At 49.1% G+C, this 26711-nt stretch overlaps 1 protein-coding gene across 1 annotated transcript in view; it reads left to right on the top strand.

Annotated features, from left to right (window-relative positions):
* The window catches only part of TMEM131 (transmembrane protein 131), a 2512175-nt gene that overhangs the window by 1685732 nt on the left and 799732 nt on the right, over positions 1-26711 (top strand). Inside the window, exon 26 of the mRNA XM_069636582.1 lies at positions 11739-11890. Coding sequence (XP_069492683.1) covers positions 11739-11890 — 152 coding nt within the window. The remainder of the gene's footprint in view (positions 1-11738; positions 11891-26711) is intronic.

Below are 26711 nucleotides of genomic sequence, written 5' to 3'. Positions count from 1 at the left end.
TGGTTAATTGTCCAGCCTCTTGGTTGCAGAGGATGAAGATTTGGAGCTAGGCCGTCGTTAGCAGCACGAACGGCGGTTGCTTGAATATGGAGGTCCGGAGAGCGATGGAATGGCGAAGGTATTGCAGGCAAGTAAGTAGAAAATGTCAATTCGAAGTTTAAAGCACTTCTTAATGTCTCTTTTCCTTTTTCAGGTTGCAGAAGCAGCTGGGTAGAAAAATAGATGTCGAGGAATGCGCCGAGGAGTGAGAAAGATGAGAGCTGCCCAAAACACGTGCGTATGGATGGAGTTTTGTATTTCTTAATGATGTCCTTTTGTTTTGCAGATGCGAGTAGCAGCGTCGGCGGAGGCGAGAAGAATGCAGCGCAGGTAAGGAAAGTTTCACGGTGGTTACTAACTAATGTCCTTGCTTCCACAGGGTGCCGAAAAATGGAAAGCTGCAGCCCGTGGCTTGAGATGCACCGATGGATTGGGTAAGTGCTGCGCTGGTTTTTATCTCGTGCTAACCTGGTGTTCTTTTCCCTTCTCAGATGCTGCAGAAGACGAAGATGGTATTTCAGAAGGTAAGATTACGGATTTCTCTTCCCTAGATGCAGAAGTTGAAGATTCTCTGGAACTGACACAGTGAGCGTCCTGCTGCTATTGCAGAATAACGCGAAGCACGTTGCTCTGATCGGGCGTGGTTTAAATATTCCTACTGGAGTGCTTAGGTGTCTCCTTCCACAGCAGCCTCGCCTAGGTAAGAAGTCCCAGCTTCCAGAATAGTTCCAGTATCCAGTCCCAGGGAGTGGTGCTGGCCACACCCAGAAGGTAAAGTAGTTCCAGCCATGGATGGATGGATGAGGATTTCATCCTGCAGGTGAGTGAGCAGCATGGTCTGCAGCCGGTAGGTCCACCCAAGCACCATTCCTTACATCATGAGCCCGGCACGTCCTGTGCCGGGACTGGGTCCCCTTATGAGCCTGGCGCCACTGGCGCCAGGACAAGGTCCATAAGGCCCCTATGGGAGCCGATGGGTGACTGAAAATGAAGTTGTGACCCAGCTTCCGAGGCAGTTGGGCTAAACCTGACTCCTTGGAGGCTGCGGTCATGACATGAAGTTCCTTTCTTCTTGATGGCAGTATCTCCACACTTCGATCAGGGAATGTTCTTTCAACAGTGAGGTGAGAGCCTTGAAGTTGTTCCTGTCATTTAATGTTGGCGGTAGTGTTTTGTCAACCAAGAGGTTGATGACCCCATTAAAATCCCCCGCTAAAATCACCTCCCCCTCAGCGTGATCAAATAAGGCTTTCGATAACTTCATGAAAAACTGGTCTTGGTTAGTGTTTGGGGCATAGATGGAGACCAGTGTGACTTTACGGCCATCCAGTGTGGCATTGACCAACGGAAACCTTCCCTCTTCATCTCGGACCACTCCCAAGGTCTTAAAGGCAATCCCCTTGCGCACCAAGATGGCAACCCCTCCTTTCTTGAACCCGCTTGAGGCAAAGAATTTGGTGGGATAAAGCCTATCGTTTAGGCGGAATTCATCAGCCGGTTGTAAATGGGTCTCTTGGAGAAACAGGAATGATGCGTCTAAGGACTTCAGTCTATGGAGGAGTGCTTTGCGTTTCAGGGGGGAGTTCAAGCCCTGCACATTAAGCGAGATGAATTTATAACTAAGGGTTGCCATGGTACGGTCGCTTAGGTTTTCGCTTTAAGCCGGCTCTCCTAACCAAGTCAGGAGTAGGATACTTATTTAGATCGAACCTTGCGGTGCAGCATGAATAAGGATTGTGGTGAGTCAAAACATAACATCTCCCTACCGGTTTCAGGGTGGGGGTATACACAATAGACTCGACGAAAAAAATCAGGGTAAAAACAGATGAAACCATATAAATAAGCTACTTTCATCAAAAATTGCATTATTCTAGTCCCTGAGGTAATTTAAACCAAATACGAAATATGTCGGGCGCCATCCATTCCAGCGCCCAAGTCAGCTATTAAACAGAATTTTCTAATGCCCGAAATCGAGCTAAACATGAATTCAAGAGCGGCGGGGAATTGCCGTAATTTCACATGAACTTCGGTTGAGGTTGATTAGTCCCTTTCTGCCACCTCGGGACAGGCTGCAGGTGAGGCATTCTTAGGCGCAGTTTAGGCATAGAAAGGGAGGCATCCAATGCTGTCCAGGATCCCCCGCCCCGCCAAGGAAATCTCGTTCTACGGGTAACATTGGGAGCCAAGCAGAGATCCAAAAGGTGGACGTTTCTCCTCAATGAAGATTGTACCTCCCGTCCTCAGACTACTCGGGTCACTACCCAACTCTCTCCCTCCGATGATGCTGGAGGCGAAGCCTCTTCTGGGGCTTTGGTTGCTTTCACTATGCCAGATTCCTGGCATGGGTTTGCTGCGGATTGTGGCCGACGTCGGGACCTCCCCCGCCCAGCCTTTGGCGGGGGGCGTAAGGCAGAGCCATTCACCTCTTGGCATTGCGGATTAGGGTCCACATCATTGGACGTCTCGGCCATCAAGCTTTTTGCTTCTTCTTCCGAGGAGATTATGTGGTGTTGATTATGGAGTTCGAACATCAGCTTGCATGGGAACCCCCAGCGATAACGGATCTTTTGGGCCCTTAACCAGGATGTTACCCTCTGCAGACGCCGTCTGCACTCCAGAGTGTAGGGGGCCAGGTCCTGGAAGAGTTGGACCTTTGCACCTTGGAATTGTATTGAGTCTGAGTTCCTGGCTGCAGCCATGATGTCCTCTTTTTTGCGATAAAAGTGCACCCGAGGGAGCATGTCTGGGAGTAGGTTTTTCCTCCTCTGGACTGAAGAGTACACACAGTGGGTTCTATCTAGCTTTAGGTCTTCATTTGGTGGAAGGTCCAGGAGAGCCCTAAACAGCGTCTCCACATATTCTGCCAAGTCTCGGTCGGAGATCTGCCGGGAAACCCCGCGAAGGCGCACATTGTTTAATCTTGACCTGTTTTCCATGTCGGCCTGTTTTGCCCAAATGTCCTCGAGGTGCTCCTCAATGACCTTTACCTTTCCTGCCATGGCCTCATTGTCATGTGATTGCACAAAGGTTACATTCTCCAGGTCATTAACTCTAGACTCCAGCCCCCCAAGGTGAGACGTGAGGTCTGCAAATGAATGGGCCAGCGAGTCCTTGGAGGTCTTAATTTCTTTTTTAATTTCCTGGGTGATGTCTTGTTTAAAGGCCGTAAGCATTCCCTCTAGATCCTCTCTGGACATAGCCATGTTGGAGGCCAGCTTCGGGATTGGGGCCGGGTGGATTTCAGCCGTGGTAATGTATGTAAGGGGTGGGTCCCCACGCTGTGGCGTTAGGTAGGCCTGAATGCCATATGTTTTCCTTTTAGCCACTGTTTTGGGCATCCCCCAACGAGATTGCAAGTGTCACCCACTTGACTTTCCAGGGGACCGGGATCACCTGAGGGGAGAGGCGTGCAGGGGCTTGCTGCATGTGCTTACACTGCCCTCGCTCTGTACCCCAGGGCGCCGACACTCACCGGGGCTTTGTGTATGCAGGGACCTCCGTTCCTCCCTACAGCACTCCGATGCCGGGGTGCCTCCTCTTTACGCTATCCGGCTCTCGCAGGGCCCTATGGATCCCCCGGTCTCTCTCCACACTGCGGGCTGCTGGGAGGAATCCCCGGCTCCCCTTGCCACGGTGCTGTGCGGGAACCGGGGTCGGCGAGGCAGCGGAGACTCTCTCCCTCTCCGGCACGCCCGCTATGCCAGCAGGGGGTCTCCCGGCCACCAGGCAGGTCTCCGGGCCGGCGGGGCAGCGGGGGCCTCCACTCTACCCGCAGGTCGAGCCGCACTGCTCCTCCAGGGCTACCCACGGACAGCCAGCTCCTGTTAGGGAGAATTCTCTGTAAGGCTAATTTCCCAAACCTAGTGAGTCCCCCAGCAGCTTTCCTGGATTTTTTGGGGTTTATTTTTTTCTCTCCTGCTAAGAGTGAGATTCTTTTGCTCCCACTCTTAGACATGATTTGAGGTGTTCCTTTCACTTCCATGTGTTTTATGGGCAATGGGGTCTTTTACTCCATAGGGTCTCATGTGTTTTTTTATGTGGGTTACACAGCACCCTCCGTGCCGTAACCCAGGGGTGTCGTAGCGACCCCCCAACATAGACTCCATACCCTGGGACGGACTACTGTCTCCCAGGGCATGTAAAGTCACCATTGGCTTTACTAGTCCCAAATTATGAACAGAAACCAGTACAAACCATCATATTGTGGACGTACTGGTCGGGGCAATTCGATTGCCCCGGGGTCTGTTGTTCGAGGGGGCACGTCTCCGTCCCCCCTGATCGAGTTTTGGCTGGTGGCAGTGGATACTACTTTTTATATATTCGACCGCAAATACATATCTATGGGATTTTCCCATTGTTCGAGGCTACCAACTTTAATTAGTTAATTCTTATAGCCTCGTACATACCGCCGGTTTATTTATTTAATATTAATTCACTAGTTGGTATTTTTTGCCAGAACTAGATTCTAAAATGGCGTTTGTGTTCTCTTCTGTGACTCCAACCCGAGTCGAGCCCTTTGTTCCACTTTTTGGCGGGCTTCTCCACAGAAGCCTCCAAAAGTGGTGCCACACTGTCTGGGTACCACAGGGTGTATGGGAGGGGGTTTAGGCATCCTGGACTGAGTTACCTTGGTAACTCAAGTCGCCCTCTTGTGTGATTTGGCCCAACCACTTAGCATGTTTGATTGACAGCTAGGCTGAGTGAATGGGGGTTTGCTGCATAAAAGCAGGGCTTTGGGGACTGGAACTTCAGAAGTCGCCACAGGACCTAAGAATCCGAGGAGGGAGAAGCTGAGCCGACCTGCAACGACGACACCACCGGTGGAGCCCTGCTGAACCGTCTCACCACTTTTCCCGACGACAGAGGAGATCTCCAGTCCAGAGAGTCTTCCTCCTTTGACTGGTGGGGAAAACCAGTTTTGCCTTCTTTTCACCTTCCTGGAGCATCTCGTGGCCGCCTTGCCCGTGCCAAGCACCCCGGCAACTGGAATACCACGGTTTACCACTACCGCGAAGAGAAGGGTAGTGCCTTTTAACCGGAGAACTCCACGGCTGGTTTCTTCCCTGGCAGTGCAACGACCTTCATCTTTCCTCCACGGCGAGACCTCTTCTTCCTCTGGACGAAAGACCAACTTGCACCTGCTGCCAGGAACAACTGCCCCCGCTGGAGCTTCCTTCACACTTAAGGTACTGTGTCCCGCCTGGCTTCCCTTGCGACAGATAGTTCGGGGTGACAGTAAAGCCTCAACTTTCTAACCTGGGCTGGCCTGGGACAATCTAGCTAACTTTTCCTGACTTTTTTTGTGCGAACTATCTACAAAGACTCTTTGGGCATAACCCCACTGGTGAACCTGGACCCCTTCTGCTTGCTCTCTCCAAGAGTGGGCCTTGCAATTGACTTCCATGCTCTCCAGTAGAATTCTGCCTATCCTGCCTTACTGTCGTTCTTTGAGAAAGTATTCCAACTTGTGTGCTGCTTTAACTCTGCCTGTTTCCCTCCCTTTCTTTACAACTTATTAGAGTGTCATCTTATGTTAAGCGCTCACCTCTATCTGAAAATAAGTGGTGTTTCTCACGAAGACTTGTCTAATAAGTGAATAGGGTTGTATATATATATGATAGTGACTGTGTGCTGAAATTACTTGCCTCTTTTTTTGCTAGTGTGATTTACAAGAGTGTTTTTAAATAAATAATGATATACTTTTACACCAAAGCTCTGGTCAGTGTTTGTTTGTACTACTGTGTCTCTGTACCTATTGTGTATACTCTGCATACTGCCTAACTCTTCTTGAGAGATGTCTGACTGCTCAGCCACAGCTACCAAGTGAATCTGTGTGGTACAGACTGCTACCAAGTGAGTTTACTGCCAAACACCTGTAGTCTTAAACCTTTTGCAGTGGTCCCTAAGGGAACTGCACAGGTTTCTGCCTAACAGCTCCTCATCACGCGGGGGGACTCCCTATGCCCATCTCGCCGACCCCTCCAGGTGCGGCCCACAGCCACATACGCCACCCCGAGCGTTCATGCCAAATCGGCTTTGGGGGCCACCAACCGCTGTGCAGATCGCCAGGCTGGTCTCCTCCCTGGCGCTGCACCGCTTCCTCACCAGGGCCCCTCCGCTGCAGGTTCGTGCCCCCTCAGGCCAGTCTTGACATTCCTGCGTGTCATCACCAGCAGCCTGGTCCTCCGTTTCTGCCGCCGAGGCCAGCCGTGGGAGTCTCAGCACTGATGTGGCTCGATCAGGGGTTTCCCTTCTCAGAGGTTGCTCGGGGAGGCGCGTGCTGCCATTTTTGCTTTCCTCGCCGGCAGGTTCCACTGCCCGAAAAGTGATCCATATGAGGGGCTTTAAGCCTCAAAGCCCATCAAAACCATTGGCAACGCTTCATCTGCATTCCCAAACAGAAAATGGGCAACAATTCCTCCGTTGAATGGGAAAATTGCATGACTTGGGCGCTACGGAGTGTAGCTCAAGTGAAACACGACCGCATGGCGTGCTGCCTAGCCACGCCCCCCGGTTAAGTCTCTTTTCTACAACGTCTTTTGCCTCTGAGGACCTGATGTGTTTAAAATAATAAACAAGAAGTTCCTTTCTCATTGTACCTGGGGTGATAATTCTTTATCCCTCAGTCCTCCTCCTTCCTGGCTCAGACCCTTCTTGAATGTTAGCCTCTCTCTGTCGGGTTCACTCTTGTCAACACACTGTTGATTGGGACATCGGGCTCCGTTCTAAAGGCCTCCCTCCGTCTGGTTCACCCTTGCAAACTCTTGTCAGTCTCACAGTTTTCGCTTTTCTCACTATGCACTATTAATCTCCCTTAGTTTTCCAATTACGAGCAGGTCAATGACTTTTGACTGTATGGGGGATTTTGCTAGACCCCTCTATGACCACTTTGACCTTTTCCTTCCGGCTTTCCTGGGGCCTTCTGGTATCGTTAGTTTCAACAAACGTGGGATCAACCAGAGGCTCACGAATGAGTACCCACGTGTTTCCAGACCCCTCTCGACTGGTTTTCCCTTAATATTAAGAGTTCTTTGAACTTTCCTTAATTTGCACTTTGCGACTTTCGTTCAACACAGTTCGGTTTCTTATCAGCTCTCCCTTCAACTCACTGGCTGTGATCAGCTTGGATTTTCTTGTCTCTGGAGTCAATGCCGGTACCACAGTAGCAAGCGTCTCTCCCTGTTCTGATTATCAGTGTAGGCATGCTCCGTGTACCACTGACATCTGCTTCAACACTTGCTGGTTATTGTTCGCGGTCGCAATTCCTTCCACAGAGGCTTTGCGGGTCTGGGTCGGAAAGGGCAAGGTCATTTCTCTCCTTGCCACCCTTTCGGTTCTCGCCTCCTTTCTCCTCCTCTTGAAGTGCTGTGCCTGAATAGTTGTCTTGTTGTGCGGTCTACCTTGCTCGTAGTGTGCTCCACCTTTTTTCCCTCTGGGGAAAGGACAGGGCCGTAAGGTGTGTGTGATTCTGGTCAATTGCCTGACTTTGCCTGACCCTTGTATTGGGACATGTCAGGTAAACGGCTTTGGTCTTAGTCTGTTGTCTTTCGTGGTGTGTGAAAGTGTTTGTGTCGGAAAGGTGGCGGGGGTGGTAGAGTTTTAGAGTATCCTACGCAGTATGATGGGAAAAAGGTGTTATAAGAAGAGTGATGCTGTGTCTCACCCGTCAGTGTCCCACTTCCACTCCCCGAGGACCCCCCATCCATTCTCACCCCCTGGTCCACCCCCAGGAACTGGATCCAATAGTGATGGCCGTGTCCTGGCCACCTGGATGACAGATCCCTGGGGACCAGTCAGGGAGACTCCTTCAGGTTTCTCATACCACTACCAGCTCGCCTAGCTCCGAGCATGCATCCGCCGTCATGGGGACATGCAGCGAGTACAGGCTACACAACCTTAGTACCTTTGTCACTCTTTACCATACCTGCCGCCCTAGCTTAACCAACAGCGTCATTCGGCCTACACAACAATCTGCAAATCACAGGGTTTCCTTCAGCACCACCAGTCGCAGCATATTCTGCAGCAATATTATCATTTTCACTAATGCTAACCCAGAAGAGACAGCGGCAGTTTACCCCAGAATTTCATGAATCGTCTCGCCCGGTCCGCCAACCTAACAGTTTTTCTAACATGCATTTCTTCTGGTTTATGAGCTTTGTTTATTCCCAGGTATTTGAAAGTACAGACCTCCCATTGCAGCACCAGGTCTGGCAGATAACAAGTGTCCTATCGTCTCATTCCCGCTAGGAGGAAGAGGCACAATTTTTGTCTGCTAAAAGAAATCCCAGATAATTTTAGCAAAATCATCTAGAACTTCTAAGATAATGGGCAGGTTATGTTACCGGTTTGCACAAGTACAGGAGGACATTGTCCGCATAAGATGAAATAAGGTGAGTAGACCCCCCCCACCACTACTCTCACTGCAGATAATTATTGGCGCAGGAATACCACTAGCAGTTCCAATGCCAGTATATAAAGCATGGGTGACAGCCGGCACCTCGGTCAGGTTCCTTGTTGTATATCCCATCCTCTCAACACCTGTGCCCCGTCCTCACTGTGGCGACCTGCTGTGTACATAGTAGCTTAACCCATCGAATGAAGCCTTCATCAATTCCAAAACCGTGCAACGCAGCACACATCCATTCCCAATAAACAGAATGGAACGCCTTAACAGCGTCCAGGGATGCCACAACGTACAGTGCGTCCTGAGAATTTGTCTGGTTCACTGTGTGTTGGAAGTGGCAGAGATTCATAGAGGTGCACCGTCCGGGAACAGATATCGTCTGATCCTCCTGAATTAGGATGCCAATTACTTTCCGGAGTCTCCCGGCCAGCAATGCAGTTAATATTTTAATAACTTGATTTAATATTGCAAGGGGCCGATCCAATCGGCACAGGTCGGCGGCTTCCCAGCTTAAGGTATAGGGACTATTAGTGTTTCCCTCATACCGCCTATGATCATATGCCTCTTCATATACTTTTAGCCGGTCAGGGGTAAGAGTGGAACCGAATGCTTTGTAAAACTCTGCGGGGAGTCCATCCCCTCATGGTGTCTTCTAGGCAGACAGGGACACAATCACTCCCACAGTTCCTATGTTTGTGTGTATTATGTGTATTTTTCAATATTAAGTTGTGCATGTTTTTTAAGAAAATATTCATATACATCCTCAATGTAGGTATATTTAGCATGTAGTGTTGCATTGTTATTACAGTCATTAGGCATGCATGCTAATTTGTAGAGTTGCAGTGTTATTCCAGTCACGTGAGTATAAGTATAGGCGCAGCGTTATTGCAGTATAAATGCGCATAATGTTCGTGTATGAAATTGTGGTATTGGGCACATGTGGCTTTTTGTATGTAATGCAAATGATTGTAGTTTAGGTTTCACATGCTCGTCTGTATATTTGTATGACCGTATCTATTAATACACATGCTTCACTTATCTTTAATTATGCATGCGTTTGTATATGTATTTTTCACATGCGTGTGGTGATTTAAACAGGTTATTTTTTCAAAAGTAGGGAAAAACATTGTTACTTGTTGGTGATTCCTCAGTGTATTGGCTGGACCTTTATATTTGTCAAGCGCTAACTGTTTCACCATTTGGTGAAATGAATGGCATGGCTGACGAGGTGGGAAATGGCAAGAAATTCTTGAGGAACTTTTAGTTTACTGTGACAGTGTTGGGAAACTGCCGGATTTGATTTTAATCCACGCTGGTTGGAATGATCTTGGCTACCGAAGAGGAACAGACATTTCTTTTACCATTAAAACTTAACTGCTACGCTTAGCAGGATTATTTCCCTAAAACTAAAATTGTTTTTGTGTTTGGCAGTATGTAAAATGTTGATATGGGGAAGTGGGAATCCTTAAAAAAATTAATCAAGCTTGTTGAACTGTAAATAGGTGTTGCTGTATATAAAAATGTTCAGTTGAACGTGGCCTACATTTTATTTTTCACTGCAACATTGAGTCACATTTACAGTATTTGGTTTCAGTGGAGTACATTTGACTAATGAGGGGCATTGTTTTTTTAGGTAATAATAATTACCAATTGCTAATCCACAGTAACAAGGCTTGGCAAAGCCAATAGTTCTGGATTTGCAGAGGGTGAATATTTGTGTTCTTTGGGCGTTTTAAATAAACTCTACGTATGCAAAGCCAACCCCATTGTCTTTTCCAAAGATTCTTTTAATGTGGTTACAATTTGAATGAGGCCTTTTTTTAAGCACTTAACGCTGCCAACATTTACTGCTTTTTTACCATTGGAGTGTGCAGGTGAGCTAGCGCGCCCCCATTTTGCCCAAAATAGTGTTAAAATAGTGCCTTTAGGCCCCGTAGTCCTCGTTTGTCCTGTGCACCCCTTCCTGGTTCTCCCTCCCTCCGCCTGCCTCCTGGCCCTCCCACGTCCCTTCCGATTGGTTCTGCCCAAGGTCATCACTGACCACCCCAGGGCAGCCCTCTGCCCGTGCAGCCCCTGCGGCTAAGGGCCCCAAGGCCAAGGGCGGCTCAACAGAGGCGGCTCCAGAAAGTGTCAGCAGGTGTCTGCAGGGGAAGCCAGAGAAGCCAACAGACAACAGCAAAACTGTAAGTGTGGCATGGGTGTGGGGTAGAGCAATCACTCTACTCCAGAAAGCCCTCGCCACTCTACCTTGCCTCTCCATAATGTTGACTGCCATAGAATTACAACATGCATGCTAAAGAGTTTAGTGACCACCAACCAAAATACATTCTTGGCTGGACTATAAATGTTGCACTATACTACGCACTAACATACTGTTATATTATGCTACTTGGCATTTATGTAGCGCTTTTATATCATTGGTAGGTGCACAAAACCAATGTTAACTAGTGGCAATGTTAACTGACCTATAGAGAACGGTCAAGATCAACCTATGTCCCCTTAGTCAGGTGTAATAATCGTTAGCATGGGCCACACTTAGATGGAATCTTCAACCTAGCCTGCGTCGCACCTGGCTAGAACTGTGAATGTTAGCATGTGCACACATAGAGGGAATTCTTAAACCTAGCATGCGCCACATCTGGATGGAATTGTACATGTTAGCATGTGCACACATAGAGGGAATTCTTAAACCTAGCATGCGCCATATCTAGATAGAAAAGTAAATTCAATTATTGTACTACTCTCCTGCCAAGCCTGGACCAAGCGTGCAAGCATGAATCAATAACCAACCCACTAACAATTTCACTCCTCTGCACACACCTCTCAAACTCGAACCAAACGCAACCACAAGCCTTAAACGCAGCAAACTGCACAAACTTCACTACACTGCAACAACAAAACAAACCACACATAGACTTGCACAACAGCACACGAAGACTACCGACCGTAAAACACCCCAAGCCCAGCCAACGGACCCACCGGGCTGAGGCTGCCAACAGCACATCACTGCTATCTTGCACTCTTCCAGCTCATTCCCACTAACCCACCCCCCCCCTCTCCCTTTTTCAGAGCCGCCAGAGCGCCAGGGGACCTCTCTGGTGGTGATAGTGCGTGGTATTAACCTTAACATTAACATTTAGAATGAGTAGGACAAAGCCTATTCTCTTTTTTCATACATAAAATCATTTACAACTGGATATTTTTCAGTTTTCTCTCATCCAAAAGTAACTGCTTTTAAAGACTGACACCAACATGCATTGAATGATGTTTTTTTAAAATCTTTTTACGTTTTAAGGCTCAACCCCTGCAGAGCAAGTCAGGATTTGTGGAAGGTCCTTCAAGACACTCTATTTTAAATATAATTTTGAAGCCAGGAGAGAGAAAATCAGTCCAAGTAAAATTCACTCCAGCCTTCAACAAAACTGTATCTTCGTTAATCATCATCAGGTATGTGGATGCGCACTGAATTGTATATTTAATGTAGGAGAATATTATTATTGTTATGGTATTGAGCGCAGACCTAGCTTTGAGAAGCAACGTAGCTCTTTACAACAGTACAGATGCATAACGTAGTGCTTTCCGAACAGGTATACAGCGGGGGGATAGGAAACAGAGGAACCCAGAGGAGGGATACAGCTGTCCAGGGTAGCGGGGAGCAGAGGGGAGGACGGCATCTAGCAAGTCATGTCGCACGGGGGCGACGTGATGGCTTAGGTGTTGAGGAGGAGAGACTCCTTCAAGAGGTGTGTCTTGAGTTCTTTGCTGAATTGTAGGAGCATGCGGGCAAGTCTGGTGCTGATGGGGTGTGTGAGAATCCTGGGGGTATTCTCCCAGTAGGACCTCGAGAATCCCTTATTCAGGTGGCCAGGGAAGGGTGGGAGCTCTCAGATCCCTATCCTGGGGGTGGCCGAATGAAAGAGTATTACCTTGGTAAGGGAGCCTGGGGTTATACTCTGGAGGATACCCCAGGAGAGGCGCGATATTATACCAGAGAAAGGGACGAGGAAGACTGGGGCCCTCATTACAAGTCAGGCGGTGGACCATGGTGCTGTTAGCACCATGGTCCATGCCGGATTCCGCCATGTTGGATGGCGGAATTACAGCCCCATTCCAAGGTGAGTGGGGCGGTAATTCCCCATTCACCATTTGCCCTACCCCATTCCCATTTTTGCCCCATAGGGCATAATGGGGATGGGGAAGGCGCTAATTACGGCACCGTAAATTACGGTGCCGTAATTAGCACCAAGGTCGCTTAGCGCCTTGGACTTTAACGCCTGCAAAAAGCAGGCGTTAAAGTGTGAATCAGGCCTTAAGGGTTAACGGCACCGACGGCGCCGTTAAACCCTTAACGCCTGACTTGTAATGAGGGCCTGGGTCTGTGAAGCTTTTTTTATGCTGTACCAATTCGACCTCCCTTCCATCCAGTGAACCTCCTTTTCTCAAATCCAACAACCCCCTCCGTAGATAACAAATTCCATAGGATCCCAATTCCCATTGCTGCCAGAATTCTTGCTTTTCTATTTTCTACCTGAATGATTCCAACAGTTCTTCTCCACGTCCCTCTGATTGTTTCCCGCACTCTCAACAGGCTCAGATGAAACACTACAGTTCCCACAATCCCCCTTGTTTATTTTACGATAACAATCCCGGTCATAAGTTCATCAAACCCCCTGGTACAAAAGTTGTAATTCCATATAGCACCATTTCCCCATACTGTCCCATAGAACATTGACACTCCAACCCCCTCACCTTTCCGACATGAACATTGTTTTACCCCATGAAAGACAACGGACCTATAATAATACTGTTCACCTGACATGTCCCAACCTAAAGGTCCGGCAAAGTCAGGCAATTGACCAAAATCACACACACCCGACGGCCCTTTCTTCTCCCCACGGAGGTGGAAGGTGGAGCAAGAGAGCACAGGGCGAGCAAGGCAGGCAGCACGACAAGACGACTAATCAGTCGCGGCAGTTCAAGAGAAGGAGAAAAGCGGCAGGAATCGAGAGGGTGGCGAGGAGAGAAGTGACCTTGCCCTTATCGTCCCATGCCTGCGGAACCTTCGAGGAAGCGAGCTTAAGACCGCGAACAATAGCACAAGTGTCTTGCAGCAGATGTCAACCATACACGGGGCAAGCTTACACTGATAAGCAGTAGCGAGGGAAGCTCCTGCGCCCGTGGTACCGGCCTTCACTCCAGAGAAGAGAGATGCCAAGCAGTTCATCACAGCCAGTGAGTCAGGGGAGAACCGATAAGAACCGGCCTCTGTTGAATAAGAATTGCAAAGTGGCAAGTTTGAACCAAGAGCAATGAACTGTGAAAGAACTGTAAAAAGTGTTAAAAGGGGGACCGGCTGCAAAGGGAAACCGGCACCATGTGGGTGCTAACTCCAAAGACTCTGGTCGATCCCCATCTGAGCGAAACTACAGTTACCAGAAGGCTGTAGGAGAGCCACCGAAATAGGTCAAAGTGGTCACTCTGAAGGTCAAGTAAAATCCCTGTACAATCAAAAGACTTTGATCTAAGAACAGTTGAAAAAGCAAGGGAAATGAATCCCAGCAACATTGAACTGTGTAAAGAGACGGCAAGAGTGAACCCGACCGAGGAATGCCAGAGAAGAGGGACAAAGTTTAAAGTCCCAAGAAACAGTGTTTTGACAAAGGTGACCCTGACCTAGGGATGTCCGCTGGAACTGTTTAAAAAGATGTTAACATTTGTGAAGAAAGAAAAGCCATAGTGAACCCGTCCGAGGGAGGTTAAGATTTCAAGAAGGGTCCCAGCCCGAATGAGGGAGATCCAGGGGTGAAGCCATCACCCAAGTGTACTGGCAGTTAAGAGCGGCCCAAGCGAGGGAGATCCAGGGGTGAAGCTATCATCCAAAGTTTATAGACGAAAGAATTCTTATATAATTGTGGAATACGATACGTGAGGGGTCAGCACCCAGAAGAGGGGGACCCAGGAGTGAAGCCATCACCCTACATGAACTGTGGCTAAGTATTGAGAAGGGTCAGTGCCCAGAAGAGGGGGACCAAGGGGTGAGCGATTATCACCCTAACAAACTTTTATTTGGTTAAAGGAACTTTTGTTTTGGTTATATTAAACGCTTCAGGCCCTCGAAGGCAAGAGACTTTCAAAGGAAATGAGACTTGGTCATTATCGGTCCTGAGAGCTGCCATTGGACTGCCGTCTCATGCTGGAGAAGCCTGAGACTGTACTGTGCTCCAAGATCCCACCTTACCCTCTGCGCAAAACATGTGGAAGGATGACCCAAGCTGGCTCATCCTGACATATTATTTGAGAACACTTCTTTCTTTTCTTGAGAACTATCCCAGAGCCTTTTTGTATTAGTTGTAAGGTTTGGGAATAGGTTTCTTACTATAGGCCCTTTTATTTGACAAGACGCCACTAGGACCGACTTATTTTTCATTTGATGGTTGAGGCTTGCTCCCATCTTAGATTTAGGTTTAGAGTAGGTGTTTTTCCAACCTGCCTAGAGCATTCATTGTTCAATGAACACCCTTGAACTGTCATCACTTGTCTGTTTTACTTGTTGCCACCATGAGTTCCTTACAGGGGGAGGTTCCATAGTCTTGGGGAATAGGCAGAGAAGGCTTGTTGTGTGGTCCTTTCCTTTTTGCAGCGTCGGATTTCAAGTCTGCACATGTCCTGGCTTCTGGTGGTTCGCTTTACGCCATAGATGCTGAGCTTCTCTCTGAAATAGCTGGGTGACTTGAGGGCAACTGCCTTATAGATGATGCAGCAAGACTTGGAGGTTATTTGTGGGAGCCAGTGAAGGTCGATGAGGGCTGGGGTGATGAGGTTGTGTCTGCATAGACCCATGATGAGGTTGCGTGTGGGACACTTCTCGGGGGCACATGCAAGGACTACTGGAGACCTTTGAGCAGGGCATTACCCCCATCTAGTTGGGATGGACCAGTGCTTGAACGGTGGATCCAAAGCTGTCCGGAGGGAGGAAGGGCTGGACTTTCCACAGGAGGTATAGCTGATAACAAGCTGTGAGTTTTTCTTTACTATATGTGTCTCTCTTTTGGGAAAGATTTAATGTTTTCTTCAATTTTAAATGTTTTAATTTTGCATACATTTTATACATATGTCACTTCAAGAAAGACACACTTAATCAATATGGCCTATTCATGCTTCGAATATTCCTTTTGTTGAGAATCCCATTCATGGTTAGGGCCCAATGACCCTGAAAACTTTAAGTAATTCATTGGCTCAGTTTTTTATCGGTTTCATATTTCCCTTTATCAAGGTAGCATCTGCATGCTGCAGTCTCTATTTTCTAAGCAGTTCAGAATTCTATTGACTTTTTATAACTTTTCTTTGAATTCTTTTTAATGTTTCTCACTACTTTTAATTTTCAGTCTGTGCATCAGGTTACTAGTTAATGGTAGCAAACTATTTTTGTATGTGGAATCATTGTCATTCAGATTCTGCATTGGTTGTGAGGCAAAAGGTCAGGTCAGAAGGATATACTATATGCATTTGTACTAATGGATGCTTTCCTTCCCCCTGGTTTCCTCATCTAGCCAAGCACAGCTGTTAACAGAAAACCTTTCTGCCGCCAGGGTGAGACTTCTGTGCGCCCATGCCGGATATGACATTGGGGCCAGTATATAGCAGTATATATAGCAGCACTGGGCCCCATGACCTCAGTTCCTTTTTTCGGTGTACTCTCTTCGCTGATCGGAAAACACGCTTGCCAATCTTTTTAACTTTTGTAAGATATGCCATGTCTACTTCGTCCAAGTACTCAGGCTTCAAGCTGTGTGTGGACTGCGGCCAGCAAATCTCAGTGGATCCGCACTGAATTTGTTTGTATTGCTTGGGTGAAGACCATGACACCCAGAATTGCGGATCACGCCAGTCTTTGCACCTGAAGGCCCTCCGTGAAAGGGCGACGAAAATCTTTACCTTAATCCACAAGTTGAAAAGCAAAGCTCCGGTGGTCTTGGTTGAGGTTGCACGTCATGGAACAACGCTCCAAGAAGCAGGCGGCTGCGCAGAAGGAAAAGAACTAGAAGCAGCAACAGCATCTGAAGAGGTGCGGCTCACAGAGTGAGTCCCTGCACGAAAAGTCATCTTATTCTTGGAGGAGGAACAACCACTGCTCCAGTGCAGGTACCTTTCCCCAACCCGGTCCTCCACGCCGCAGGAATGGGAGTTCCTTCCACCTGAATACGTTGAACATCTTAGCCAAGGCACAGGCGACACCAGCCTTGGCACCTGTAGCGCAGACACATCAACTCCGGCTATGGCACTACAGGCTCTCGCTGTGTCTGTTGCGACTGACAGGGTAACCTCTGTGGTGCACTCCTGCATGCCTAAGGGCTCGAGCCTGGACCAGATGGAGACAGAGGTGTCTCGGCATCAGCACGTTTTGTACCTTGGGTGCTGATGCCTCAGCATCGTCCTCGACATTGCCAGTACCGTGGACACTGTGGCTACGAGGGAATATGTTTCCCTTCCTTAGGGATGCCTTCATGTCAAGGATTTGGGAAATCTTCCCAGAGGACGGCGACCAAGTTCCTTTTGGGCTTGAACCTATGGGTTCTAGGGATATGAGGGATTTCCCGGTTTAATTCTATGGAGAAGGTGAGGATGTACTGGGCTTGGCATAGGACCTGCAAATGGCCAGTGGCCACAACACCTCCCCGAAGATGGAATTTATTTTCCAGCTTCCACACCAGGAATGCCTCATTGCTTGATGTATATGGTGGCTGGTACTCTGGAGCCACCTGCTCCTTCAAAGTCCAAAGTTCAGTACGAACTTGTGATATTGTGAATGATTCCCCCAAAAAAGAGATGCTACTTCCTTTCAATGTGGCAGTGGTGGCTCCCGTATTGGAAGTGTGCAAGAAACCTGGCACTGTTCCGGCAGTGGACAGGCATCTGGCAAGGAAACACTGTCCCGCTCTGTCAGATCCGACTTTTATTTCCTCCCTTGCTATGCCTGAGAGCTTGGTAGTTCAGGCAGCGACGGCTAGCCTGAAGACTTTTACCTTCCCGTCCCTTCCACCGGACAGGGAAAGTAAGAGGTTTGACACATGGGGCAAGAAGGTGTTGGCGTCAAGCAGTCCTGCACTGCAGGCCAAGAATGCCTCTTGAGCTATGACAAAGTTCTCCTTCTGCCTATGGACGGCACTTGCCGATGCGGCTGAGAACTTCCCGGATGGAGAGATGAAGGACGACTTCCTGTCTCGGTTCTCTGATGGCAAGCACGTCCGATGCTGCAGTCGGGACTGGGCACAGTAGGCTGTTTAGGAATGGCCATGGCTACTAGCATGGTGGTCAGGCACCTCTTGTGGCTGAGGACATCAGGGTTTGCTATCAACGTCCAGGCCAAGTTGTTGGATATGCAGTTCGATGTCTAACCTTTGTGGAGTTAAAGCTAAAGATGCACTCCAGAAGGTTCAGTCATCCAAAATGACTGCCAAGTCTTTTAGGCTAAAAGTACAACAGACTTCCACACAGCTGTCGTCTCGGGGTAAGGGACTTAATCCCCTAATTGCCTTTGCCCTGAGGGGCCATGGTCAGTCTGTCCCAGGAAGACGTCAAGGCAGGCGCTACTCTAGAGGCAGAGGAATGGGTGTGTGCGGCGTCAGAAACGTGAGACGGACAACTTGGTAAAAGTTTTTCATACAATGCCATTTTATTAACTCAAAAGGGTTTGACAAATGCCTCACCATCCCTACCCTAACGAGGGATTCCCTGCCTATCAGAATAAACTAAATGAATGTTGTGTGCCTCCAACAAAATGCCGGATTTCCATTCTTAGCTGTGTTTAAATACCATTGCTTTTCTGCATACCAATGCCATATACTTGATGTAGTCTCCTGTAACATGAGGTGAGGTGTCCCATGTTGTGTGCCTCCTCCAAAATGCCAGATTTTCGTTCTTAGCTGTGTTTAAATACTATAGCTTTGCTGCATACCGCATACCATATGCCATGTTCTTGATGTATATGCTTGATGCCATATGCTTGATGTAGTCCCCTATAATGAGGTGAGGCTTTCCAAAGCTATGACACCTACTTTCCCTCATGTTACCTCTTTACTAAGATGTATTACGAACCTGATGTAGTCCCCCATAACAAGAGGTGCGACTTTTCCAGATACTACACACCTACCAACTTTGACTGTAACCCTATATGTACTTGCACCTTCTGTAACTGGCGCCCAGATGCCTAAGGGTCCGTTGCGCTGAAATAAAGGTAAAAATAAATAAATGAAAAACTCTAACAAAAGGAATCGGTTCCTCACACTTGTACCTATAATAAACTTAATAAGTTAACTTATGGCATTTCTAATATAACAAATTACAGTTATCAGAAGTAACAGTTATGAACAAAACCTGATAACTGTTTTTCCTTTTAACCTCAGTGAGTTCCCCTTCCCCAGATTCAAACAGGATTTTCAATCAACAGTTCAAAATAGGAAAGTTCCTTCTTGCAACAAAGTTCTAATAAAGTTCTTGCTCCAATAAGTTTCTCACTTGGACTTGGATCAACAGTTCAAAATATTCATCAAGTCTTTATCTCTCCACGGGTGGCAGAGAGTTCAACACAGCTCCTTCTCAGAAAACAAGTATACTTCTTCAGTTCCTCTGTATTAACAAAAATGCCTTTCAGGATAATTCCACAAAGATTCACAAATACTTGCATCAGCAATAATGATTAGTCAGGATGATTCCACAACAGTCCACAATATATTTTAGTGGTCTTGGCACTTCTTCTTCACAGTCTTTAACCACAACACAGTACTTCAAGGACTTCTTCCTGGTCCACTCACCTGCCAGGACTACTACTACAAAGTCCCTTGCCCTAGGATTCCTGCCTGCCAGGACTCCATAAAAAAAACTACTAACACTACTACATGAACTTCTGTGGTAAAGTTGTTTTCAAACAACTTAGCAAAGTCTTTTGACTTTCCACAACATCAGTTTTGACGACTTCTTCTGGAAGACATGAAACAGGTTGGTGCTATATGACCACACTTGTGATTGCCACATGCAATTCAGGTTATGCTTCCCTCCTCTGGACTACTTTCTATCAGGAGGGACCTCTCCTGCCACTCTTGTTATCCCACTCTTTATATTAACCACATGCTGATAATGGCTGTTTCGCAAACTTGCTCTTCTTTGGCTTAGACAATGCTTGTTTAGGTCCTTTCCAACTATTGCTTCTTTCTCACTTTGGCAATAGTGTTTACAAACAACTTAATTGCCCTCTCTTGGCTTTGGCAAAAATAGTTCTTATTAGCTTCTTGTAATATTTCACTCTCTTGGCTTTGGCAATTACTCTAACCTTTATAGGTTCAATGATATCTTTCTGGTCTGTTCCCAAAGTTCTTTTTCTGCCACTTTAGCTTCTTTGTACCATTTCGGTATTCAAAGTGACTATTATTCTGCCACTTCACATTCTTTACATCAGTTTGGCATTCAAAATGATTATATCGGGCCAGAGGGTGATCACGGAGCGTTCCGGGATCACACAACACTAGTGAACTCACCGGGTATCGCATACGCGTCTGCTGCCTCCGGGTCTTTTGCTTCCTCTGCTTCGCTGTGCTCGGCAAACTGCTTCTTTCTGGTTCCCACATCCCATGATGGTCAGGAAAGGAGCGTGCCTCGCTCCAGGGACACTCCGGTACTCGCCTCCACCAGAGCCCAACTTATTATGGCTAAAGCCTTTCAATTGACCGCTTCCTGCCCAGCAACCTCTGCATTTACGGTCTTCAGAGTGAAATCTTTCAAAAACAAGGCTTCCTGCTGCACAACCCCTGCATCCAATGTCTTTGAAGGTAGAGACCCTCTCAGAGCCGGCATCTATTCTGCAAATTGCGATGTCTCTGGCGTCTCTGCTTTGCTTTAACTTCTACTGCAACCTGGAGTTACTGAAATCACTCCACCTACCACTACTTATCCTTATGGCCTGCACCTTAGGGGGCCTTTTATACTTAGCAGTCTCTCACTGGTGTGTGTAATTAATACCATTAGGCTGCAACTTGCAGTCCAGTGCCTCTGCATCCCTCTTCTTTGTCTCAATACTTTGGGCATTATGGGACTTGAAGTCCCCATTGCTGAAATGACTTCTTTTAATGGGAATGTTGTTTCCAAAGTTCATTTCTAGCCTTACATCTTCTAAAGGAGTATTATAAGGACTTAATGAGTTGTTCTGCCTTACAGGAGAGTTCATTTTCAGAATTTAAGATTTTCATGTTTTAGATTCGCATTTAACATTCCCCTGTTGATCAAAGGAGCTTTCATCATAAATGTGGGTGACTTTGTGGGGTTTGGGGGGGTTCCTATTCCCAATAAATGATTGATTATAACAGTTTTTACCACTGTCAAGATAATTAGCTTTGGGAAATAAAAGATCCCTCCTACAGGAGCCATTCCATATTTTGGCATCACTGACATTTCTTCCTTTGAGGAAGACCAAAACTGTTTCTCTCCCAAATGAGTCCTGTTCCCCTGAGGCCCTTCTCCTCCTAGGTGATCCTCCTGGCTAATACCACCCACCTTGGTAAGGATAAAGTAGCCTTCCCCTGGCCAACTGGGGCGAGACTTTAGTTAGGGTCTTTTGTGGGGACTCCACAGGATTCATCACGTGTCCAGCGAGGGAGCTTGGCAGCGGTCAGTGTCCCCTCCACACCCCAGTACGTCAAACCTCACTGACTGGCTTCACCATTAGTCACCCTTGTGGGGTGTGGGGGCCTTTCCTTGTTCAGCCCGGAATGGTGGAAGACCACGTACAACGCTTGGGCCTTAGATGTCATTCAGCAGGGGTATTGCCTTCCATTCCTATGGCCCCTCCGGGTTCATGGCTGCATTCTACTAGAGGAGGTGTGCCAGCTTCTGTTAAAGCGCGATCAAGCTAGTTCCGTGCTCAGAATGAGGGAATGGGTGGAATGCCACCTACGTTTTGGTGCCGAAGGAGGGCAGGGATTTATGCTCCATCCTGGATCTGTGGCTGCTGAACTTGTTCCTAGGTAAGGACAAGTTCAAGATGGTTACTCTAGCCCAGATCCTACAAGCCTTCGGCTGCAGGACTGGTTGGTTTCCATGGACCTGGAGGATGCCTCCTTTTTTTGTGGCGATTCATTGAAAGCACAAAAAGTGCCTGAAGTTCGTGGTGGGTCATCACCATTGCTAGTTCAAGGTTCTGCCACTCATGTTTTCTTCAGCTCCCAGGGTTTTCACCAAGCCGCTAGGAGTGGTAGCAGCTTGCCTCATATGTTTCCCTACTTGAATGGCTGTCTCGACCGAGCTTGCTCCCGAGATCTAGCGTTGGAGCACCTTCTCCGCCCATTCACTCTTGCACAGCTTGCGCATATCCCTGAACTTCAAAAGGTCTTTGGTTTCCCCATCCAAGTACCTCCAATTTATCAGGGCAGGGCCTTCCCACCCGAGTATCGAGTGGCGAACATCTTACGGATCGTCAATGTCCTCCAATCCTAGAGACAAGTCCTGGCTTCGGCCTTCCTGCGTCTTCTGGGCCTCATGGCGTCCTAGATCCTAGTGGTGCCCCAGGGTGAGGCTGCATACAAGAGTGCTTGAGTGACTTCTCCATTGCCAATGGTTGCAGCTTCAGGGCCACATGTCAGACCCTTTGCAGGTATCGGATCAAGTGGCTCAGGATCTTGCGTGGTAGACCGTACAAGCCAACTTTCTGAAAGGCGTGTATTTTCTCCAACCTTGGCCCCAGTTGATGGTGGTCACGGATGCATCTGACTGGTTGGGATGCTCCCCTGTCTGACCATATGGGGGAGTCTCAGGAACACATCAACTTGCTGGAGGTGAGGGTGATCAGGCTGGCCCTGGTTGCTTTCCTCCCATCTGTGAAGCGGAAAACTGTTTTGGTCCTGACAGACAAGACAGTGGTTGTGCGCTACGTCAACAAACAAGGTAGTGTTGGATCCTTGCCTCTATGCAGAGAAGCAATGCAACTGTGGTTCTGGGCTCTGGAGAACAGTGTCTCGCCAACAGTGGCTCATCTGGCTGGCTAGTCGGCAGAAAGTCACAGCGGGTGCCATAAGCAGGCAGTCTTCAGCCTCCCACAAGTAGGAGCTCTGTCAGGAAGTTCTGTAGGAGATCATCTCCTTTTGGTGGAACTCCTCAGGCAGACCGCTTCGCTTCCATTGTCAACAGGAAGTGCAAGTTGTTCTGCTCCAGGGAATTTACTAGTCTGGGGGCTCTGGGTGAAGCGCTGACTGTCACGTGGACTCCTTTCTGCATTCCCACACATACTTGTCATTTCGCTGGTTCTCAGTAGATTGCGCATGTTCAGAACCACGATGATCCTGATCTCCCCAGACTGAGCCCAGAGTATGCAGTATCCGGAGTTGCTCGATATTTACATCTGCCCTCCATGGTACCTTCCGAGGAGATTCGACTTGCTCTCCCATTCAAAGGGGCGGGTCCGACAATCAAACCTCTGCAGCCTGAACCTTCGTGCTTGGCTACTGAGAGCCTGAGATACAAGGAGTGGGACTTGTTGGATGACGTTTAAGCTTTGAGGCCCGCTATGAAATCTATTTCTCCAGCATGGGGTCTGGCATGGATTCACATGCTCACGAATATTCCCCGTCGTCATGCTGGGAATCCTCGGTAAAGAAAAAATCGGTATCAGTTTCGTTTCTGATCTGTCTTTCTTAGTAGTAACCAATCACTGGTCTCTGGGTCATACTGCCCCCAGCCAATGACTGCCCTCTTCCTTAGCCCCGCCCCTGGCAGCCATCCTCAGATTTTTACTGCACGCTCAAGTGTTGGGAGTCCTCGTGCTATAGCTCTCGAGCTTTTACTGCGTTTTGTGCTTTTTCAAAGAGATTTATCTCATTTTTCGGTTGATCGAGCCTCAAGCTCAACCGTTTCTACTTCCGATCAACGGGGACCCGTTTCGGATTTATCTACGCCCCTCAAGGGTGAATTTTTCGTCAAGTTACGCTTCTTGGAGGATTCCAGAAGTTTCTGAGGCCTACCTCGTAGACGAGAAGAACATGGTCCAGGAGAAGGGAAGCTCGACTCCCGGCAAACTGTTCAGGATCTGCCCTGGATGCAACCTACAAAATGTGTTCAAGGAGGACGAGCAATCGAAATGCCTTTACTGCCTCCACGAGGACAAAATGCACGTGGAGAATGACTGCGTTTTGCTTTAACATGTCGGATTGGACGATGAGGGATCGCCGAACCCGTCTCTCCAACTGGCTGGAAGGCAAGAACCCAGCAGGTGAGAAAAGTAGAAGTCAGAGCGGTCTTCTAAGTCCTGTGAGGGCGCCCTGGCGACGGAGGCCCAACAGAAGGCAAAGCACCGCAAGTCCGCGGGCACCGGGAGCGCCGAACGGTCGGGCTCCTCGGCTGCCAGACAGGGCGCTCCTTCACCGACGCCATCAACCGCGAGCCAACTCTCTGGCTCGGGGAAGAGGAAATCCGAGAACCCGGCTAAGCTTCTGGAGAGGCTCCGGTCGTTCTCGGAGGAACCGGCCGAGGGGGAGCGAGGCAGTGACCCTCCCCCTAAGGTGAAGGCCTCAAGCGCGCCCAAGGTGGTGAAGGCCTTGATTCACCCGGCTAAGGACTCTATCGAGGGAGTCGCTGCAGCCCTGGCGAAGCCTGTGGAGGCTATCCCAGTGGAGGTGACCTCGGGGCCCAGAGTGTCCCTGCCTCCGCAGAGGGAATCCTTTTTTAAGCCCATCGAGAAGGCCCCCGGGAATACCCCGGTGGAAAAAGAGGGGGGGGTGGTCATTACGGACACAACCTCCGAGGAGGAACTGACCGCCCGTCGCAACCCGAACCTCGGGACAACTCGGTGGCCATTTTGACGGCAATCCAAGCCTTATGCACAGAGATGAGGACGAGACTGCCCATACGCCCTACCCCCGACGGATGACCCAGCTGTACCGGGTCCGTCTGGAAGCCCTCCGAACAAGAGGAGGAGAATTCATCCAGTGCCCCTTCAGCCCTCACGGCCTTCTCAGCCATTGTCGCCTTCCCCGATCCCGAGGGACGACACGGGAACGGCCACGACGGGGACGGATGACAACGGCGGTGACAACTGGACTGGCCTCCCGTCTCCGATTCCTCAGGCATCCCCGCCCGACGAGATTGGCTCCTTCCACGCCATGATTGTCAGGGGATCCAAGCTTTTTCAACTCTGCCCTGAGGAGAAGAAAGAAGGCTTCCTCTACCAACGGCGCATGGCCAAAAGGAAGACTGTCCTCGCGGTGCCGTTGCTGGATGACATCTGGGACGAGGGACTTGCCCTCCTCAAGAACACTCCCTGTGTTCTCATTCTGCTCGATCTCTCCTCTGCCTTTGACACTGTCAACCATTCCATCCTGCTCAACCGTCTCCGTGATAACCTGGGTATCACTGGTCAGGCTCTGGCATGGCTGACCTCTTTCCTTTCCGGTCGACCCTCCCAGGTCCAAATGGGCTCCTTCCTCTCTGACATCTTTTTCTCCACCTGTGGTGTCCCCCAGGGATCCAACCTCTCTCCCTGGCTTTTCAACCAGTATCTGGCACTCCTTGCCCACCGCATCGCCGCTCTCTGCCCCCACTTCCAGTGCTATGCGGACGATACCCAGCTCATTTTCAGTCTACCCTCGGCCTCCTCCTCTTCTTCCCTCATCTCCGACTGTCTGTCTGCTATCCAGGAATGGTGTGCCGCCAATGACCTCTGCCTTAATGCCAGTAAGACTGAGATTCTACTCATCGGCACACCCACTCCCTCCTTCCCTGCAGCTCTCTGGCCGGCCTCCCTTGGCCCCCTTCCTGCCCCTACCTGCAAGGCTAAAAACCTTGGGGTCATCTTCGACTCCACACTCTCCTTCTCTCCTCATATATCTGACGTCTCTAAGAAGTCACACTACCAGCTGCACCTCCTCAGAGGTATTCTTCCCTTCCTCTCCTTCCCCCAGAAGCTCACTGTCTCCCGAGCCCTGGTTCTCTCAAGGCTGGATTACTGTAACAGCCTCTATCTTAATCTGCCTGCCTCCACTCTCCGCCCTCTGCAACTTATCCAGAACAGAACTGCGAGACTTGTCCTTGGCCTCAAGCCCAGGGACCGTATCTCTCCAGGACTGAAATCTCTTCACTGGCTCCCAGTGGCTGCGAGGATTAAGTTCAAAACCCTCTGCATTGTCCACAAGGCCTTCTGGGGCCTGGGGCCTAAATACCTTCAACTCTCTCTTCCTAAATATCTTACTTCACGAGCCCTTCGCTCATCCGTCTCCAACTCCCTCATGGTCAGCCGCTTCTCGAAGCAACGAGCTGGGGGTAGATCTCTCTCCGGAGCAGGGGCCTCCCTCTGGAACAGCCTTCCTGCCTCCCTGAAACTTGAGGAGAACCATCTCCGGTTCCGGAAGCACCTCAAAACCTTCCTCTTCGCTTCTGCCTTCTCTCTCCCTCTCCCCTGCTAAACCTGCTTAACTCCCCACTGAAATTCTGCACTAAACCTGCATCTTGGCCACTCTCAGCGACCTCGGTCCAGGGCCCAGCCACTCTCCACTTGCACTGCCTCCCTGGCTCCCCCTGCACTGTGGGACTGTCACTGTATCCCTACAGCCCCCTTCCTAGCACTTGCTCTGCACTTACCTCGCACTTGCCACCAGCTGGCCCTTTTATTTATTATTTATTATTTTATTACGCTACTTACCGTGTACTGCACTTTCCCCCCACCTCCTCCCCCTGCACTTTCTCCTTTTCCCCTTACCTCTGCACTTGCCCGATCTGAATGACACCTGGCCTAGTAGGATCGTTTGTCTGTCTTCCCCTTGTTTCCCTCCCTCCCTCCCTGCCTCGTCGCGCCTTGAAACACTTGTGTATAGGCGCGTTACAAATACCATATCATATCATAACCCGTCCACGACTCCTGCCAAGAGGGAACGTACGAGAAGTAGTAACGGGTCCCTGACGCCTTAGGGCGCAGCTGACCCCGGATTCGGTCGTTGTCATGATGCCTACCTCCAAGGAGCCTGGTCCGACCCAGCAACCCCAGAGGCAGGCATCATTTCCCCCAGGGGAGTGCCAGCGGGCCCAAGCTGGAGCCCTTTGGACGCAGCCCTAGCGCCTTAGGCGCCAGGCCCATGTTGGACCCCTGTCCTGGCGCCATAGGCGCCAGGCTCATAAAGCTAGACATGTGTTCAAGTGTTTTAATGTGCACTTACCTGATGCAGACCATGCTGCTACATCCAGGCCCTCTTGAGGCCTGAATGGAACTACTTTACCTGTGTGGCTACTTTCCACCCGG

The sequence above is a fragment of the Ambystoma mexicanum genome, chromosome 7p (genome assembly GCF_040938575.1).
Source record: "Ambystoma mexicanum isolate Mex_15411 chromosome 7p, UKY_AmexF1_1, whole genome shotgun sequence".
Classification (NCBI taxonomy): domain Eukaryota; kingdom Metazoa; phylum Chordata; class Amphibia; order Caudata; family Ambystomatidae; genus Ambystoma; species Ambystoma mexicanum.
The sequence above is the reverse complement of the archived record's forward strand: the minus strand, read 5'-3'. Positions and strand labels throughout refer to the sequence as shown.